This window comes from Gracilinanus agilis, chromosome 3 (genome assembly GCF_016433145.1).
Source record: "Gracilinanus agilis isolate LMUSP501 chromosome 3, AgileGrace, whole genome shotgun sequence".
NCBI classification, from domain to species: domain Eukaryota; kingdom Metazoa; phylum Chordata; class Mammalia; order Didelphimorphia; family Didelphidae; genus Gracilinanus; species Gracilinanus agilis.
Window position 1 is genome coordinate 336,896,606 of NC_058132.1, and position 18,287 is coordinate 336,914,892.

The 18,287-nt window shown below is 43.2% G+C and overlaps 1 protein-coding gene across 2 annotated transcripts in view; it reads right to left on the reverse strand.

The window, feature by feature from the left end:
• Window positions 1–576: 576 nt before the first annotated feature.
• The window catches only part of RUBCN (rubicon autophagy regulator), a 30,075-nt gene continuing 12,364 nt past the window's right edge, over window positions 577–18,287 (reverse strand). Inside the window, exons 8-21 of one of the 2 annotated variants that reach the window (XM_044670017.1) lie at window positions 16,147–16,242; window positions 15,284–15,399; window positions 14,419–14,623; window positions 13,787–13,888; window positions 13,105–13,179; window positions 10,211–10,271; window positions 9,309–9,441; window positions 7,881–8,026; window positions 7,148–7,212; window positions 6,164–6,402; window positions 5,476–5,537; window positions 4,507–4,660; window positions 3,207–3,300; window positions 577–2,760 (exon numbers count right to left, since the gene is read on the reverse strand). In XM_044670017.1, coding sequence (XP_044525952.1) covers window positions 2,597–2,760; window positions 3,207–3,300; window positions 4,507–4,660; window positions 5,476–5,537; window positions 6,164–6,402; window positions 7,148–7,212; window positions 7,881–8,026; window positions 9,309–9,441; window positions 10,211–10,271; window positions 13,105–13,179; window positions 13,787–13,888; window positions 14,419–14,623; window positions 15,284–15,399; window positions 16,147–16,242 — 1,712 coding nt within the window. In that variant the 3' untranslated portion in view covers window positions 577–2,596. The remainder of the gene's footprint in view (window positions 2,761–3,206; window positions 3,301–4,506; window positions 4,661–5,475; window positions 5,538–6,163; window positions 6,403–7,147; window positions 7,213–7,880; window positions 8,027–9,308; window positions 9,442–10,210; window positions 10,272–13,104; window positions 13,180–13,786; window positions 13,889–14,418; window positions 14,624–15,283; window positions 15,400–16,146; window positions 16,243–18,287) is intronic. The other variant, XM_044670019.1, reaches the window with a different exon arrangement.

Below are 18,287 nucleotides of genomic sequence, written 5' to 3' on the forward strand. Positions count from 1 at the left end.
CAAACTGGGAAACCTGCCCATTCTCAGACATGTTTAGCTCCTGGTGGGACCCTCACAACAAAGATAGGAGAGGACAAGAAGAACTTCATTTCCTTAGTTTATTAAAGGTGACATTGGACTGTTAGGCTGTGCAAGAAGTACAATACAACAAGTGAAAATCCAGCTCCAAATACAATGTACTTTATGACATACAGACTGACCATCTTTATTTACACTCAACACTTTATTAATCACAACATTATTACAACAGGCTCTAAAACTTCGGTGTAGAAAGTCAAGAACAGCCTCATTAGCGTAGAACACTTACTTTCCACCCCTCTGCCATGTCTTGAATCTCATCCCCACTTTCCTAAGCAGCTGTGTTTCATTCCCTCCCAGGAAATAAGACACTTAGTGCTACCCACTCCATACAGGAGTAAGAAACTTCCTTCAGTGCTTCCTCTATCTGGCCCCCTCACTAAGTCAGTGCATAGAGAAGTTCCTCCTTGTACAGAATACTGGGTTTTCAGATACTGAAAAATGGAAAAAGTGCTTTCAAAACATTCTCACATTCCACCCCTCCCCCATATACAACATCCTTCTCTCCTTTTTGCCACCCCCACTTTCTTACACCCCACCCCCAAAAAAACAAGGAACCACTTGGACGGTGATAGGGATTTGACAGTTACTAAACCAGATCAACATCCCAGAGTGCAGGGGAAGAAAATAAAAGGAGAACCAGAAAACTGCAAGTTTCCCCAACTGGGCCGTGGAGAGGAGGGCAGTGTTCCCTGTTGTAAACCTTAGCCAAAGGCAAGCAGGCAGGGCATCGGACGGGACGCTTCTCCTCCGGCAGTGTGGGGAAGGAGAGCAAGGACGCGGGGCCTGGTAGTGCAAGTCCATCTTGGAGGCCGAGATCACTGCTGCTCCAAACCAGCAGCTCTTCTAGGCTCATCTCCAGCCTCTGACGTGGTAAACACTGTGCTCAGCATTGTGGCAGAGTAAGGCCACAGGGCTGGACAATCGGCTTTCTGGAGACTCGCGGCTATAACGACCAGGGTCTTCGCAGCTACACTGGTCTGAGTCTTCTCTGGAGAAACTGTACTACTTAGCTCTCCCTCCTCGTCCCAGCTCTGACCATGCTCTAATTACGTTTTTTCTTTCCCTGAGACTTTTCTATCTTGCTTAAGTCTCACTCATTCTATCAGCCTCCACTAACCACATACAACTTTCCATTCCCCCTCCTGAGGCAACACACAGGCAAAATTGCCCGTGTTAAACACACACAACAGTAGGAAGACAGGAACAAGCAGACAGAAGTGCCCAATGTAGTCCATAGCAGCAATCCTCAAAGTCTGGGGCTATTGGCTTTTTTGTGGTGGAGATGGGCACAGATATCAAGAGCAAAGATGTGAAAGTAACCAAAAACCCTCACAAATGCGCACATTTCCAAACTGAAAACTTTTCCTCGAAGTGCATAAAATGAAAAAATAATTTAAAATGAAAAGGACAGTCGGATAGCTGAGCGTTAGCAGGCTAGATTAAGGGCTTGGAAGTGCATTAATTGGCAACGATTAACTTGTGTCTGGAGAAAGAAGGACTACGTTGTGAGCTTACATGGACCCATCCCCTTGGAGCACAGCGTGGCTGCGTCTCACCTAAGGTAGAGTACCTACCATGAAAGGAATGAAGACAAGGGGGAGGGGCAAACCCCAGGCACCAGATTCCCCATCAGACACCAAGAGGAAGGAGAACTGGACTTTACTTTCTCACCTACGGCCTCCCATAATCAAGCAAGGCAGCAGGATTTCTGCACTCAACTTATACTGGTATTAGGGAACCTGCCTGATCATCAAAGATTCTTCTTCCTGTACCTCAATGCTGAAGTGGTTTAGGGTTAGAATATGAACATGCAGCAAGGGCTGATGGAATGGGATGGCCACACTTCAATCCTACCTCTTTAAAGAAGGCAATGAGCTGCCACATCAGTTACTCCTGCTTCGGTTGGAAAGCTACAGGGGCTGCCATCAGAGAGCTGTTGTGTTCCTCTCCCTTGTGCCAACCCCACTCCCCACCCCTGAAAAGGCCCTCTAATTTGCCTGGGAAGTTGCAGCAACTGCAACATGCCTAGGATGCTGCTTCTGCTTCATGCTGACCCTCCTCAGAATTTAATCTAACCTAATTCCAGAGTTTCTAAGAAAGTGAGGGGGGAAAAAAACCCATTTCCTGTTTTAGCAGGAAAGGAGAAGCAAGTAGGTTCTATTAAAGACTTGGGAGAACCTTGGTTCAGAAGTACCAAAAGGAAAAGAGTAGGAAAAGTACTAAGACATGAGGCAGTGGTCAGGAACGGCAGGCAAGCCCTGAAGGATCAGAAGGTGGCAAAGGAAATCAGGTCCATCAGTTCTTGACCACTGCCAGTTCTGGGGGAAATGCCTGGTTCCCAACAAATCCTCAGGGAGCCCAGTAACCTGGCACATACCAGGCAAGGTGCCAAATGAGGGGCTCATATTAGTTATAAAAAATAAAATAAAAAAACCCCAGGATGGTGGGTAGGTTGGGAAGGGGGAGAGTCCACGGGATGGCTCCAATCTGAGTGTCTTGTGACACATGCCATTCTTCAGGTGGCCTCCAGGGCTACAGCTTCAGCTGGCTCCTCCTCGTAATCTGACACACAGGACTCCAGGCTCTGCTTGGCCAGCAATTCTCTCCGGGCCTGCAACCGTGTGCACTTGGGGCAGCTTCCAGATTTAAAGCAGGCTTTGTGGTAACAAGCTTTACATTCTACATGGGGTTGGGGCAGGAGTAGTGAGAAACAAAGAGAACAAGTTTCTGTTACACTAAGCTTGGATTAATTACTACTCACACACCAAGTGAAGCACAGGACTACCAGAAAAACACAGGTAGTTCTTGTTCATTAAAACAAAACAAAACAAAACAAAACAAAAAGACATTTGAAATTTGGAGTGGGGAGAGTGCTCCTGAGATCACTTAGTTTCACTCCTTTATTTCACATATTTTATTTTAGATGAAAAGAAAACAAAGCAAACCCCTCCCCAAAAGTTTAAAGAGATTTGTTTCAAGTCATTTGGCAGTCAGTGGTAGAGTAAGGATGAGAACTCAAGATTTCCTGACCCCCAGGCTATTAACCTTTTCAATATTCCAAAAGGTAACTCTGGACAACAGGAGATGGGTTACCTTTGTTCTCTCCCCTTTCCCTTTAGCCTCACCTTCACAGGTCCGGCACTTATGAAGTTCAAATGGAAAAATGATATCATCCTCATTCTGACAAAATTCACAGATAAAGCCCTTGGCTTGGCAGAGCTGAAGAAGAAAACAGAAGGGAAAGGGATGAAGGGCACAATACTAGGGGCCAATCCCACAAGATCAGATTAGAAGGCAGTGTGAGCAAGGAGCAGGGCTTGGGGGGTCAGGACCACAGTGCCCAGGTTGGAAAGTCTGAATGCATTCTCCTTGTGGCCACGAGATTCAGACTCACTTGCTTCTTTCCATCTGCGGCAAATTCTATATCCCCATGGGGAAGAAAAGGGCTTAAACCTAGCAATATGAGTCAAGAATATTGACAGAAGCTTTGGAAAGGCCAACAAGACTGGATCCCTGGAGCCCTTGATCATTGGGCTAAATCTCAATGAGAATAAAGAAGAAATGACAGTGCTATCAGGGACACTTAGCAAAATTCTCTGTATCTAGGACATCCTAAATATGGGGCTCCAGGTTTGGATCATCATTTAAAGATGAAATGTCCTAAGGACACAACCTTTAAATATAAAGGATAAGGCCATCTCTCCATTGTGGAAGTAGAAACCTTTGCCATCTTCCTAAGCCCAGGAAAGATTCTCTACCCCTTCCCTAAAAACTCAAAATAGGAATTCTCTGAGCATCGAAGGAAGGGATCTCTAGATTTTAGGCAATAGGGACACCAGGCCTTTGTACTAGGTACTAGTACTAGGGCACTGCCAAGACTAAAGACTTCTAGCTTGCTTCTCTTTCTTGTTCTTTTTACCTTTTCAAGAATAATCTAATACAGTGGTTCCCAAATTTTTTTGGCCTATTGCCCCCTTTCCAGAAAAAATATTACTTAGCCTCCTGGAAATTAATTTTTTTAAAAATTTTAATCGCAATTAATAGGAAAGATAAATGCACCTGTGGCCATCACCACTTCCCCTGGATCCCTACAGCACCCACCAGGGGGTGGTAGTGCCCACTCTGGGAATCACTGATCTAATACATAGAGCCAGGGCTAGAGACAGAAGGTCCTGGGTTCAAATCTGACTCAGATACTTTCTAGCTATGTGACTCTGGGCAAGTCACAACTCTAATTGTCTTACTGTTCTTCTGCCTTAGACCCAATATTTAGTATGGATTCTAAGTTAGAAGGTAAGGGCTTGGAAAAAAAAATTATCATCTAGTAGAAACCAACCCTATGCCATTTCCTTCACTGATAACTCAGAACTCAACTACTATCAATCAAAGCATTTCACATGAATCAAAAAGCAAGAAGTTTCCTACCATGCAGTGCTGCACATGTGTGGTGCCTGCCCCAGCGAGCTCCACAAGCTGAGGTGCCAGCTCTCCCTTCTTGGTGGCAGTCAGGTCATTAAGGGAATACAGGTGGAGATCTTCTGTCAAGTGCCCTGGCACTGTGTCAAAGGCATCCAGGAGGCTGTGAGGACATAGGAGGGAGATCAGAGTGAGGTTCTGTAGAAACAATCCTTTCCAAAAAGGATCCCATCATGGGCAACTATGGATCCTCAAGCTCCAGCCAGAGCATATTCCTGCCATCTCCAACCCTGACAGCGAGGAGATACCTAAAAAGGGACTCTTTCCAACTAAATGGGGCACAGATGTCAGCCCTCCTTCATACTTCCAGGCACCATCACCAAAGGAGTCTTCATGGTCATTTGCCATTTTCAGATATCCCAAGAGTTAATGGTCTGAGTTTCACTTAGAGGAAGCTTAGAAACAAAGAAACTACAAAGCAGTGGTTCGCAAAGGGTGGTTCACAGACCCTGGGGGTCTTATGGAGAGGGGAAAGGAAGGTTTGTAAGGTTAAGATATTATTTGCCTATTAAAATACTCCTCAAAGACTGGATTTTCCTTCACATATTTCAGTCAAAGTAACATATTACAATGGATTAAATTCTGAAACACAGATGAGAAGCCTAGCTGTTTTCTATTAAAGCCAGACTTCAAACAGATTTGCAAAAATATATAAAACGATGCCACTCCTCAGAGTTGTTTCAGAAAATAGTTTTTTTTAATAAATTTTAATGACGTTAAGATGAAATTATTTTTAAAATTTGTCATTTTAATGTATAATATGGTAACTATCAATACAGTTAACCCATGTAAAGGATGGCCGGCCCTTCAGGGTTGATCCTCAATAATTTTTAGGTGTGAAGAAGTCCTGACTCCCAGCACTTTGAGAGTGGCTGCTAGGAAGGGATCCCAGGGTTGTAGTGCTCCCACTAGACTCACTGTTTTGCTAGCCGGCAAGTCTTGAACATATTCTTCATGTGGTACAGCTGGATCCGCAACAGCTGGGCAGAGATGTGAGAGAAGGAGAAAAGAACAAGGGAGGTCAGGGCTTCAGAAGAGGCTGACTGCCTGGCACTTAGGAAACCTCCCTGTCCATGAAATTATGCTGTAAGGCTCCTAAGAAATACAGCAGACCATGGATTTAAGAAGACCTGGTCCCTCTCCAACCTCCACCCCCAATCCCTCATTCCAACCTGCTCTAAGGGCAGTCAGTCCAATGATGACAGAGCTGAGGAACCTGGGTCTTCCAGGTTATGCACAATGCTGATGGCTGAGCTGGAAAGAGAACTCAGAAAGTCTGGCCACCCCAGATACTAAATACTTAAATCTACCAGAGAACAATACTTTTGAGTGACTCATGTCCATAGAGTTAAATCTGCTTCTCTGGGGCAGGTAGTCAGGGCTATTCTGGGTTTGGGATTTTGCCTTAGGCTAAATATCTGGGAAGGTGCAGAGAATTCAGGGAGGATGAAGCTGCTGAAAGGAATCTAACTTGGAAGTCCAAGGCCAAGAGGAGGAAAAGTAGGAAGGCATATGCAGACCCTGCCTGGTGTACAAAAGAGAGGAGGCAAGAGGCAATGAGAGAGAAAAGAATCTAGGATGGGATCTTTCCCCATGCATGGCCTACCCGGACTTGATTGAGCAGCTTGACCTTCCTATAGAGGGCACTATTGATGTCCTGGACATTGAAGAGTGGATCGTTCCAAATCTTGGTGAGCAGGTCCTTGGAGAAATTGCTGACATAGTACTTGCTGAAGTCCCACTTGCGTAGGATTCGACTAGGGATGACCACCTGGGCATTCCCATGACAGCACTGGCAGAAATACTTGCCCAAATATTCACAGTACCGGAGCCGCTTAATATAGTCTGGGGAGCAGGAAGGTGGGAGCCACATTTGTAAGGTCATAGTAGAGAGCAATAGTAAAGCTAGAGCCTCGTAGCTGACTGAGGGTGAGGAACAGTTGGGACATTAGTGGGAAGGGGAATAATAGAATCCCACCCAGAAGGCTGACTAAGGATCTAGCCTCTAGAGATCTGATTGAAAACATCTAGCTTTCTCCTCTATCACAATCTCAGACAACTGATAGTGTTCTCATAGGCTTCCAGAGTTCTTCAAATATCACCCTTTCCTAAGTCTGTTCTTCTCCTTCCCCTAGATCCCTGATGGCAAAACCTATGACATGTGTGTCAGCACTGACATGCATAGCCATTTTTGATGACACACAGCCACATGCCAAGGATGAAACATTTGTTGTAGAGTAGTGCAGACACTCTGTGCCGTAGGTCTGTAGGCCAAAACAACTGTCACTAAGCAGGTAAGTTAAATAATTAATTTTTGGTTTATTAAATACAGTTATATATTACAATTATACATTTTTGTTATTTAAACTATAAATATTGCAAAATTATTTTTTCTCAAGGTGACACCACCCAAGTTATGCTCGTTTTTTTGGCGAATTTTGACACACCGGGCTCAAAAGGTTGCCCATCACTGCCCTAGATAGTGTACCATCATTTTCTTTTCACCTCTTTTCTCAACATCCCTCCTTGTCTCCTTGTGGGCCATAGGGAAAGAGAAATCCATGGAGCAAAATGGGAAGAAGTGACTCACCAGGGTCTGTCCTGATGCCACACCCTGCACATCGGTAATTCTGTTTGGCCACAGCAATTTTTCTTCTGTGGGAAGAGAGAATGGGTCAGGGATTGACAGACTCTTGGCTAGTCCATCCTGAATATCTCCATTTCAAGAGGCTGCAAGATACTAACACTGGACTTTTAATTCTCAAGGATAGATTACAGTGAAAAGATTAAATGCTTATTTGGTTTGGTTATCTGACTTTTGGGACCCAATTAAGAGCAGACTGGCAGAGACTTATAAGGATCATGACTGACACATGAGGAATTAAGGGTGTAATTTAAGAAAAGGATACTTACAATAGATAGCCTTCATTTTCAGAATATTGGATCAAAAAGCAGGGAAGGAAGGGCAATAACAGAATAGAAGGAAAACACTAAATACAAAATACTGTAAAAACATAATAGAAACCACTCAAAACTACTGAAAAGCGGCTGAAAGCCAAAGATTGCCAGTGGCTGGCAATCTTCTTTAAAGAGTAATTCTGGGTAGGTGCTAGAGCTAGTGACTAGTCACTAATCAATACTTTGAAAAAATAAGATTCAGGATAGGGTGTGTTCTTTTCTTATTTATAGAGAACTAGATGTGATGGTAGGGTACCATAGTTGATGGAGCCACATACTGAAGAGGGTGAAAGACCTTTGGCAAATAAATCACCAGCACCTTTTGAAAAACAAAAACAAAAAATATGTATTCACTGGTTGCTTACGTGGGGGCAGGATGAATGTTAAAGATTATCTGGGGCCGGGGTGGGGCCCACTCCAGGTTCCCTCGAACTCTGATGCGTAGCTTATAGATGTCAGCATGCTGCCCGTCATCTGGTGAGATGGGCAATGAATCAGGGATGGGCAGGAGCTAAAAGACAAAGGCACAGAGTGACCTGGAGGATAGCAGGTCAAGAAATCCATCTCTTACTTGTTGATTAACCAACAGGAATATTAAGTTCCATACTACTTGCAAGATATTGTATAAGGAATTACAAAGACAAAAATGAAACTGCCCCTACCCTCTAAGAGTTTATGAACTATTGCACAGATTTTGCCTGTGAACAATGCAAAAGACACCTCAGTTGTAACTCTAGTTTTCTTTCTGAGCAGTTCTGTCTTCACCCTGCCTTTCCTGGGCTCTGTCCTGGTCTTTCTGAGTCAAGGGCACTGGTTCTCAGAATTTCCCAACAATCTCCCCAAAGGACCCTGTTAATTTAGTGCCTGCTTTCTGCTGTTAACATTCTGTGGCTATCCTCTGGGGAGAACTATGGCCCAGTGGGAGGAGATCATTAGGTTGCCAGACCAGACCTAGCTTTAATATCGGGGGTGGGGTAATTATCTTTTGGTTTTGACTGTCAGTGTCAAAGGTAATAATTAAGGATGGCCTCCTTAGAATAATGTTTTTAAATGCACACAATAAAATATGTATGGTTACAAATAAAACCTATTTTGCTGAAATAGTTATCAAAATATTTTAAAAGAAGTTTCTGGATGCCAGGTTAAAAAAACCCCTGCTCTGGAGGATGTTGGGAAGCTACACTCATGCTCCTTACAGGTTCAATGTGAGGTGATGGGATAGGGACAGGAATGGGTCCCTGAATTTGCTATGGAATGAACATAAAGCCTGAGACTGACCCCAAACTCAGCTGGCCACTCTCTGAATGAATTTGACAGAATGTCCTGCATCTTATTGACACTCTGCTTTTCTTCCTATGGATGAGAGGAGACTAGGATTAGGGTCAAAATTCACCAATCACTAGCTAGCACCCCAAAAGCAAAATGGAAAATAGAAAAAGTACTCTAGGATGAAGAGGCAAGTTGGCTCTCCCAGTAAGCCTGGCCCTGACTCCCTCACAGACACAGCTGGGTGATACACAGTGATTTTAGGCAGTTGGCTTGTCCTCCTTGATGGAAGACTGACACGACACAGAAGGTCGGAGTTCTAATGCTCAATCTAATGTGTAGCCTATAAGTACCAAAGTGGTGGCCATAAAACCCACCTCCTTTTCCTATCAACTGATAGGAAAACCCTGGGCAGAGAACATGCCTCTTCACCCCAGGGCAAAAGATCTGGAAGAAGAAAGGAGAAATGTTGCGTGAGGCAGGCAGTCTGGTGGAGAATGTGAAAGGAGTGTGAGGGGGACCTTTACCTTCTGTGGGGCATCATGCTCAGGAACCAGCCATTCTAGTTCGGAGGCGGCTGGGAGCTGCATCCCTTCAAACTGCTTCAGAAGTCCCATGGCTACTGCCTCAGCTGATGTGGAATGCAGAAAGCTGTGGGAGCTAGTGGTAAGAACAAGATGGGGGAACACTAAGAACATGAACATTGAGAATAAGGAGGGAAGGCTTTCGGGTCAGATGGAGGCCCCCCTATTTCTTACCCAGACTGTGTGAATAAGGGCTACAATAAGGAATTGTAGGCCAGTTTGTGTCAATTTTTTTTTCTTTTAGCTTCTCTTTTCATCCTATCTGGGGGATAGTTACTTAAAAGTGATTTCAACTCTAAGTCTGTTTTTTAAAAATTCTCTTATTTCATATTCAGAAGTTAAGATCTACTGCTTCCTTAGCTGGAATCTGATTTATGGTATGGAAGACACAGCAGTGGCCTTGGGTTTAAGGTCCAGTAACCACTTACACTTAAGAAATGCCGCCCCCATTTCAAGTATGTGTTAGTACTAGGGCCTAGTGCATCTCAGAACAGAATCCTAGAATCTCAAGAGGGAGGGAGGGTTAGACGAGGAGTGGAATAAGCATTTGTATAGCAACTACTCTGTGCCAGGCACTGTACTAATCAACCTTACAAACGTGTCTCATTTACTCCTAGAGGAAGTCCCCCCTCCCTCTCAAAGCAGGAATCTTCTTCCTGCTCCTCTGAACAGGTGACCATGCAATGTTATTGTTCCCACTCTCACTATTACAGAACAGAGCCAAGAAGACCTGTGACCTTAACTGTGGAAGCAGCCAAGGGCTTTTAAAAGCCCCTGTCTCCCAAGAGACCAGATGGTTTCTCCATATACCATGGGGAAGGAGATTTTAACAGGAAAACACTTACAAGGACTCTGAGGAAAAGTGGGATCTGTTGCTGGAGCTTGTGCTCCTCCTGATGTCAGCATCTGAACAAAGACAAAATGTGAGGGACAGAGAAGAGGGTAAGTGACCAGGAGACAGGCAATCAATACATGCCACTGCCAGAGAGATGCTCGGCAGGGGATAACTAAAAGCTGTCATCTACAGAAGGTAAGAAGCAGGGTCTCAGGTGGGAAAGGTTCAGTGATGCTCTAGGCATATCTCCAAGTTCAGGGGTGACAGGTGACAGCATCGGGGGAGGATTAGACTGAGCCAGTGATACTATGCACAGCACCAGGAGTGACAGAGTGGTTATGGACTCACATAAACGCATATAAAAATGTAGAGGAAAAAGATCAAAAGCAACAAACTCTATTTTGACATTTCCTTTCTGATATTGCCCCAGTGAATTCTGAAATGTATCCTAAGAGCCGAGGGGGGGGGGGGGCAGGGAAGGAACTGGATGGATCTCTGGACTTTAGGGCAGAGTTCCTAAAAGATGAAAGATGTTGCCAAACAGGCTTCATAATCCCAGGAAATAGCAAGCAAAGACATTTTTTTAAATAGTTGAATAAATCTTCAAAGAAAAATCTTGGTAAAACACAGATCTGAAAGGAGATAGTGTATGTATTCCTTCCTAGAACTCTTAGGCTTAAGTTAATGAGAAGCTGGTAAATCTTTTTAGCCCTCTTATCTTTTGGGAGAAAATTTCTAAGTATCCTCAACCATCCTATACACTTATTCTTGAAATCTGGAGGGGGGGAAGGGGACCCAAACGAAGGTCTACCTAAGTCAGGAAGACCCAAATGCTCCCATCACTCTTGTTTGTCTCCTTCAAAATCCAGCCCTAAACTTATCATCCATGATGAACTTTATCTCCAAGTCTGACTATTCCCCCTGTTCTCCCTTAACACAAATTTTTTATGTTGAACTTTAATGCTCATGTTGATATATGCTTGGGTGTTCTTGTGGGTGCATGACGACTTTTTCAAGTTATGAATATCTGGCAGGGGGTTCAAGGCAGGTGGACATAGGAGAGTATGTCCTTCACTTAGATGAGCTAGAGCATTTTTAATCAAATAATTTCCTGGAAAATTCCTAGGATGAAAGAATTCAGAGTAGGAAGAGACCTGAAGTAATGATCTAGTCCAATCTTGATATTTTACAAAAATAAATCTGAATGCTAAATTTGAAGCTTGGAGGGGTCAACTGTCTTGTCCAGAGTCAAACAGGCAATTAAGAAACTGAGCTGGGATTCAAATTCAAATCCTCTAAACCCAAGTGCTCTATCCCCTGTACATCGAATTGAATGAAGCCCACAAGAGTGACTTCCACTCTCTTGTAACAGAGAGAGCTGACTGAACTTTAAAGTTTCTAGGACCCCAGAGTATAAAAAAGGAAGCGAAGTAAGATTTCTCAGAAACTTTAAGAGGTAAATGTTTCCCAGAAATGGAAGAGGCTGCTATGTTAAAAAAAAAAAAAGAAAAAGATAATCCTCAGATAACTAGTTCTTTTCAAGGTAAGAAGAAAATGTGACAGGATAGGCAGAAGAAACACCTGAAATTTCCAGTGTCCTCAGCCACAAAATGTTATCTGCCAAATTTTGATGTATTTCCCCAAGTGCTCAAAAAACCTACTGTGAAGGAGCTGTGACTTTGGGTCCAATACTCAAGCTCCCCTATAACTTGATCCAGATCTCCATTTCTATTATCTCCCACCATGCCTGATCTCCACATGAACAACCATGCTTGGGACATTCTGGATACACACGGTGCCCTCCAGATGTTGCCATACCTTCTGCCTGGAATCTCACCCTCTGGAATTTCTGCCACCAAGCTCCTACAGCCTATCCATGGTGAAGGGAATATAGCTATAATGGAAATGTCTTACTGTTGAGGAAAATCTTTTAATATTAAAATGGCATGGGATCCAGGGTAAGTTGGTTCTATTCCTCAAGAGAGACTAAATGATGACAAATAACAGGTTGATGAATGAGAAAGGTATTTAAACTATTGTATTTTTGTATTGCTTCTAATTGCAAGTAAAAGTGACTACTTATTAATCTGTATGCTTAGCTACTTAATAAAACATTCTGTTTTCATATCATAACTGTGGGAGAATATGGTCTACCTTTGAGCAGTTAAGCTCATGAGAAGAACTAGTAGTTTGGGTCATAATCAAGCCTCCATTATCCACTTGGAAAGAGCCCATATTAAGTACAGGCAAACCATATAGGCCTCTTGAATTTTGACTCCACAATCCCTATCACACCACTTTAATATAATCTTTCTACCCAGACAGCACCAGTGACTAAATTAGAAATCTTGACTTCTCATCTCCAATTTCCCCCCAAGTTCACCAATTACCTTGGAATTTTCATAGCAAGAAAGAATGAGAGAACCACAAGACAAGGATGACAAGGATGGTGAAGGTAGTGAGCTTAAGAAGTCTTCTTCTAGGGGATAACTAGGTGGCTCAGTCAATTGAAAGTCAGGGGTGGAGGCAGGAAGTCCTGAGTTCAAATCTGACCACAGATACTTCCTAACTGCATGACTCTGGGCAAGTCATCTAACCCCAATTGCCTAGCCCTTATCACTCTTCTGCCTTAGAACTGATACTCAGTATTATTGATTCTAAGACAGAAGGTAAAGGTTATTTTAAAAAGTAGTCTTGCTCTATATCCAACAGGGACTTTGGAAGCAGGGAGCTCATTGAGGCTTGCTCTACGTAAGTGGCTCCATTGTCAGGTTTCTGTCTAGTTCCTCAAGGAGCCTGGCCATTCTCCAGAACACTGACACTGAGCTACATTAATTATAGGGAACAAATATGTGCTAGAGACGTACATAAACACACACAGAGAACACTCTTAACACAGGCTACCTGAAAACAATGAAGCCATTGACACTGACAGTCCATTCTTTGACGTGTGAATCAGGTTAGACCCGTCACTACCATCTGTGTGACAATGGTAACAAAATGGGGCACTTCAGTGCTCAGATCAGAGCAAGAAGTAATGGGGGAGGGGGAGGAAAGGGGATTAAGTTAGGAACAAGACTGGAGCCCACTACTTCCTTCCAGATGCCAGGCTTTTACTCTTCACTTTGACATCCCCAAATCAAACTCTGGCCTTCCTTGGGAGACTGAAGTCAAGTCCAGAGAGCAAGTACCCACTAGAGCTCAAACATAGTTTGATTACATCTCTCCAAACCCCTCTGAAGGCATGCTCCCTAAAGCAAGATGACAACCATTGCTCTGGTAAGTTCACAAATGCTCTACTTGTTACCAACTTGAAAAAAAAATGATCCTGCCTTGTTACTACATCTGGAAATCTGCATAAGCAAATGTGTTCCCTAGATCGATACGATCAGGAATCCAGAGTCTTTGAGAGCTAGGTCTAATCCAGCAAGCAAGTGGCTATGAATAATCACATCAGCTAGTTTCCTATAGGGAACATATTTCATTTTAAGTAAGTGCCTACCTAAGGTAGATTCCTGAGGCTGCGATACAAGCCTGATGGAAGAAAACAATAGAAATTTGTATCTAATAGTGTGACATCTTTTACCTTGGATCTCAAATTCATCAACTTCATCAGTGGAACCAGAGTCAGAGAGTCGTGCTGAATCACGTGAGCTGAACTGGGAGCTGCTGGAAGTGACCAGGAAGCCTGTTTTTGGGGTGAGAGGAAGTCATTAACAAAATTGCCATAGAGCAACAGGAGAAGGGGTAGTGCTGTGAGGTCCTAAGGAATAGGAGACAACAGAAACTCAAAAGGAAACTCAAAAGTGAAACCCTAAATGGTAAACAAGCTAAAAAAAATGGGAATGTTTTACTAGTTTGTCATTTCAGAATCCATCTTGTAAACAGAATGTAAAGTTGTTTTGCAAAGTTAGGTCTTGTGGCCTTGGCTTCCAAGAGGGTTGAGTTACCTAGCATATTACAAAGGAGGAAAGAAAAAACTGCTCCTGGGAACACAGGAACCAACTTAGGGAAAGTGTAGTCCCTTTGACAAGAAACAGGATGGGGCCTGGGTAGGTCAAGCCTGACATCCTGGGTCTTGTAGGAACAACAGAGATGAGATGATGGAGAGGAGCAGGACAGGGAGAGAATAATGTTCCAAATGAACCCAAGATATCCCCAGAGGGCTAGACTAAAGCAAGCAGGGCAGGGCAACCTAGGACTAGGTCAGAGACTCACTTCCATGCTCAGTCTCCTGGTAGGCAGGTAAGAGGTTTTTGGTGCGGATCTGTTGCCGCCGAAGACGGATTTTCTGTTTCAGTTCCTGGATCTCCTTATCACTGTCATCCTCTTCTTCCTCATCCAGGTGTTGGTTCATCATATTGCACTTCATTAATTCAATGGCAGCAATCAGGGACTCTGAGATGCTGAAGTGGGCATTCTCCTAGGACAAGGAATGTACCAAAGGAATGTTACAGGTCTCAATGATTAAACCTTTGAAAACTGGTTTCCCAAGACACTTACTGCTTTGGCTCATCACACTCTGTAGAAGCTACCAGACAAAGAACTGACTGCCAGGAAAACTCTCTTCTATGTTCTCTCTACCCTAATCTCTGGCAACCAAGCTCCACCTCATTTCAAAGCAGTTCCCTTCCCTCTAGTTCTCCAAAGCCCATCTATTCCTAAATCACTTCCAGCAGAAACAAAAGCCATGGCAGAGGACCAAGAGCCATCTTTTGTTGTGTAGGGCCTGCACAGTAGAATCTTTCCTATAGTCTGCCACAAACAACAGTGAATACTATTGTTCTATGAGCTGTAACAAAATACTTAGAAGGGAGTTTAGAAAGAGCCTTAAGTGACAAAATCAATGACCAGATGATACACCCCAAGATGCAAGTCCTCACTGTCCACTTTCCAGAAAAAAAGCAGGGATGAACTATTCAGATTCAGGGAGAAACGGTCCCTGTAAAACTAGCCAGACATGGACCTGAGCTAGCTTCTGTTCACCACATTCATTTTAAAATCCCTTTGTTGCTTCAAGTGAGGACCATGGCCTCCAAAGCCAGCCTTTTCCACCTCAGCTTTAGCCCCTGGGCCTCTTTACCTTCTCCAGGTCTGCACAGCTACCAAAATCCTGTTCGGACAGGTAACTGATGAGGGACTGTCCTTCTGAAGGCCTTCGGAACATGCCTTCCCCTGAACACAGGTACTGATTACCATCTGGGAAAGAATAATGCAGAAATGTGGTCAGCTTTGAATAAGGACACAGCTCTCAGGAGCTTGCATGTCAAAGAATAAAGTATCTGCAATAGCAAAGATGCTCCCAGCCTTTTCCAGGCATAAGAACCGAGACAGATGGAACAAGTCTCTATTTCTTGTGGGAATGTCTCTAGACCTCAGGAAGCCCAGTTCACTGAAACTCTTGGTTGGAAAGTTTGGTGAGGATAGCCAGATCTCTGGGAGTACCAAAGATGGAGCATGAGTAGTTCTCTGCTTACAACTGCAACAGATAGTTCCTGCCCCATGCCCCAAATTCCTTTGCTAAAAATCAGAAAGGGATATGGTACCCCTGCTAACACTGAGGACTTCTAGGCACAGCAGTTTCTCTAGTCATCTACTCAAGGTCTCCATGGGGCATCTTCAAGGTTCCACTGACTCTGCTGGAGATCCTGGTCATCCCATCTAGATCATCAGTAGCAATATAAGGGAAAAACCCCACAGAAGGAGAGAAGAGAAGGGTCAAGGAAGAGAAGCAAGAAAGGAAAGTAACAGAAAAGTGTGACTTATAACACCAGTTAGGAATGGCAAAAGGAAAACTTAGCCTGTACAGAATGTACCTTTTACACAGCTGAGCTATTCTAGAGTGCCAGAGTTCAGTACTAAAGCAGGGAGATTAAGATGGCAAACAAACAAGACATACCCCAACACCTGTCCAGCCCTGGCTTTTCTGGTACTTCTTGCACTCACCATATTCCATGTCCAGAGAGCTGGGAGTACTGACTTCACTGTTTCGGACAGAGGAGGAGATGGGTGCTTTCATCTTTGAGTTATCATTTCTGGATTCTGGATTATCAGCCAGCAGTCCAAGGGAGAAAAAAGATAGAAAAAATGAGGTAAACAGTGGAATAATATCCCCTTTCAACTTTGGAACTTAAGCCTTTAAGATGTACCCACTCCTATTTCTTTTGACAAAATACGGAGAATGCATAGTAACAGGGAAACAGTCCAGGAACACATGGAGAAGAGAAATGAAGCCAAGTCAAGTAGTCTCCAACAGTAAGAGAGAAGGTAGCAAGAGTAGATAAAAATGTGAGAAGCAAATCAAAAGGGGTTTAAGAATCAGTTATCCCATCATCTTTCTCTTCGTTACCCAATGTTTTTTGTTTCTAGGGAATTTCTGGCTAAGCGCCAGGATCATTTAGTGTTTCAATGACTAAGACACCAGACATGGACTTATCTAGATAGCTATTGTATTGTTTCAAAACATGCAGGAGGGGGGAAAAGCATATTTTTTATGCAAAGGGGTAAATGACTACTAGAAAAACCATCCCAATTTATTTCACCTATCTTCCAATAAGGAATCTCTCTCCAAACATCCTCAATTTAGGGCAAATGACTCCAGAAGTCACCTCTTTACTGCCAAAGGAAGGCAAACAAATGCAAACTTCTCTTCTTTCCGGAATGTTAGATTTCAAAGTCACAAAAAGGCCTGCACCGGCCACTCAATTATATTTTACACAATTTGATCTAGACTGCAAATTTAATACATACAAATTAAACTTATTCCTGGACTGAAATAAATCAAGCAGTCATTTTAAAAGCAATGCCACCAAGTAGTCAAGGAAAAAATAGGAGAGCCATGGCTAAAAATATCAAGTGAATCCAAGACAGAATTGGTTATATCCAGCATTATCAGAGTTGTGACAGAAGTTGGTTACTTGCCGTCCTGACATTAAAGGGTTATGAGGAACACTGGGGACTACATGCAAGAAAACATATTCTGGTATTCTACAGAGGTAGTCATGGAGAGCTCTGCTAAAAAAGGAAAGGAGCCTCCAGAGTAAAGCCCAAGGTTGTTAAGAGAAAAGGAGGGTGTTCTAGGCAGATGAATAAAGGATAAGTGATATCCAATTCTCCTCTTTGACAAAGAACACCAACTTGTCAGCTGTTCTACTTATGGCCTGTTATCTATCACATGGTTTGGTGAGGTCTTGGTGTAGGATTTCGACTTTGAGGTCTAAAGGATCTCATTGGTCAAACTATGTGTCCCCAACCAGCAGACACCAGAGTAAGGAGAGAATGTCAAGGCTAGTAGTGTGTAATAAAGCCATGTCATTGAGGTCAGTGCTAGATAATCAGTCATTAGTCTGTTGTGCTTAGGCAGTCATAGAATGGAATGCCTAGTGACCCAGAAATGACAGAATTTTCACTAGGAATGTATCAGCCTACTATGCAGTAGAAAAAGTTCCTCCCCAATACCTCTGGCAGATAGTAATTCTGACTCTAAGCAACAGGGACCTCACTACTAGTAACCCATTCCGTTGTTAGGTAGCCATAACTGTATAGACTGAAAGAATTAAGAGTTTTGTTTCTAAGTTAAGCTAAAATCTCCCCTCTCATGACTTCCATCCTTGGTTTTGTCTTCTAGAGACACAGAGAACAAGGGCAATGCTTCTTCCAATATATTAAAAATGCTAATGCTGAAGACAACTACCATACTTCCAACTAGTCTCATTCTTCCAAGGCTAGGTATACCTATTTTTTTTCAATCATTCTTTTTTAAGGACATGCTTTTCAGAATGCTTTTCATCTGGTTTGCTAGTGCCCCACTTTAAAATGTAGCACCTAAACTTGAATAGAAACCCCATGACACAATTTTGATGTTCGATAAATGATCATGTTGGAGACCACATGAACAAGACTTATTTCACTGAGAATATCTTGAGCAGTGGCTGAAAAGAAAAAACAAAAACAAAAGAATCATAGACAGGAGAGTGATAGAAAATGGAAATAGGGGCAAAAAGAAATGAGGGTGGTAAGGAACATGCAGCACTTGCTTCTGGGCCATAGGAAGAAAAATACAAACTAGTGTTAATTCAAGGGAAGGA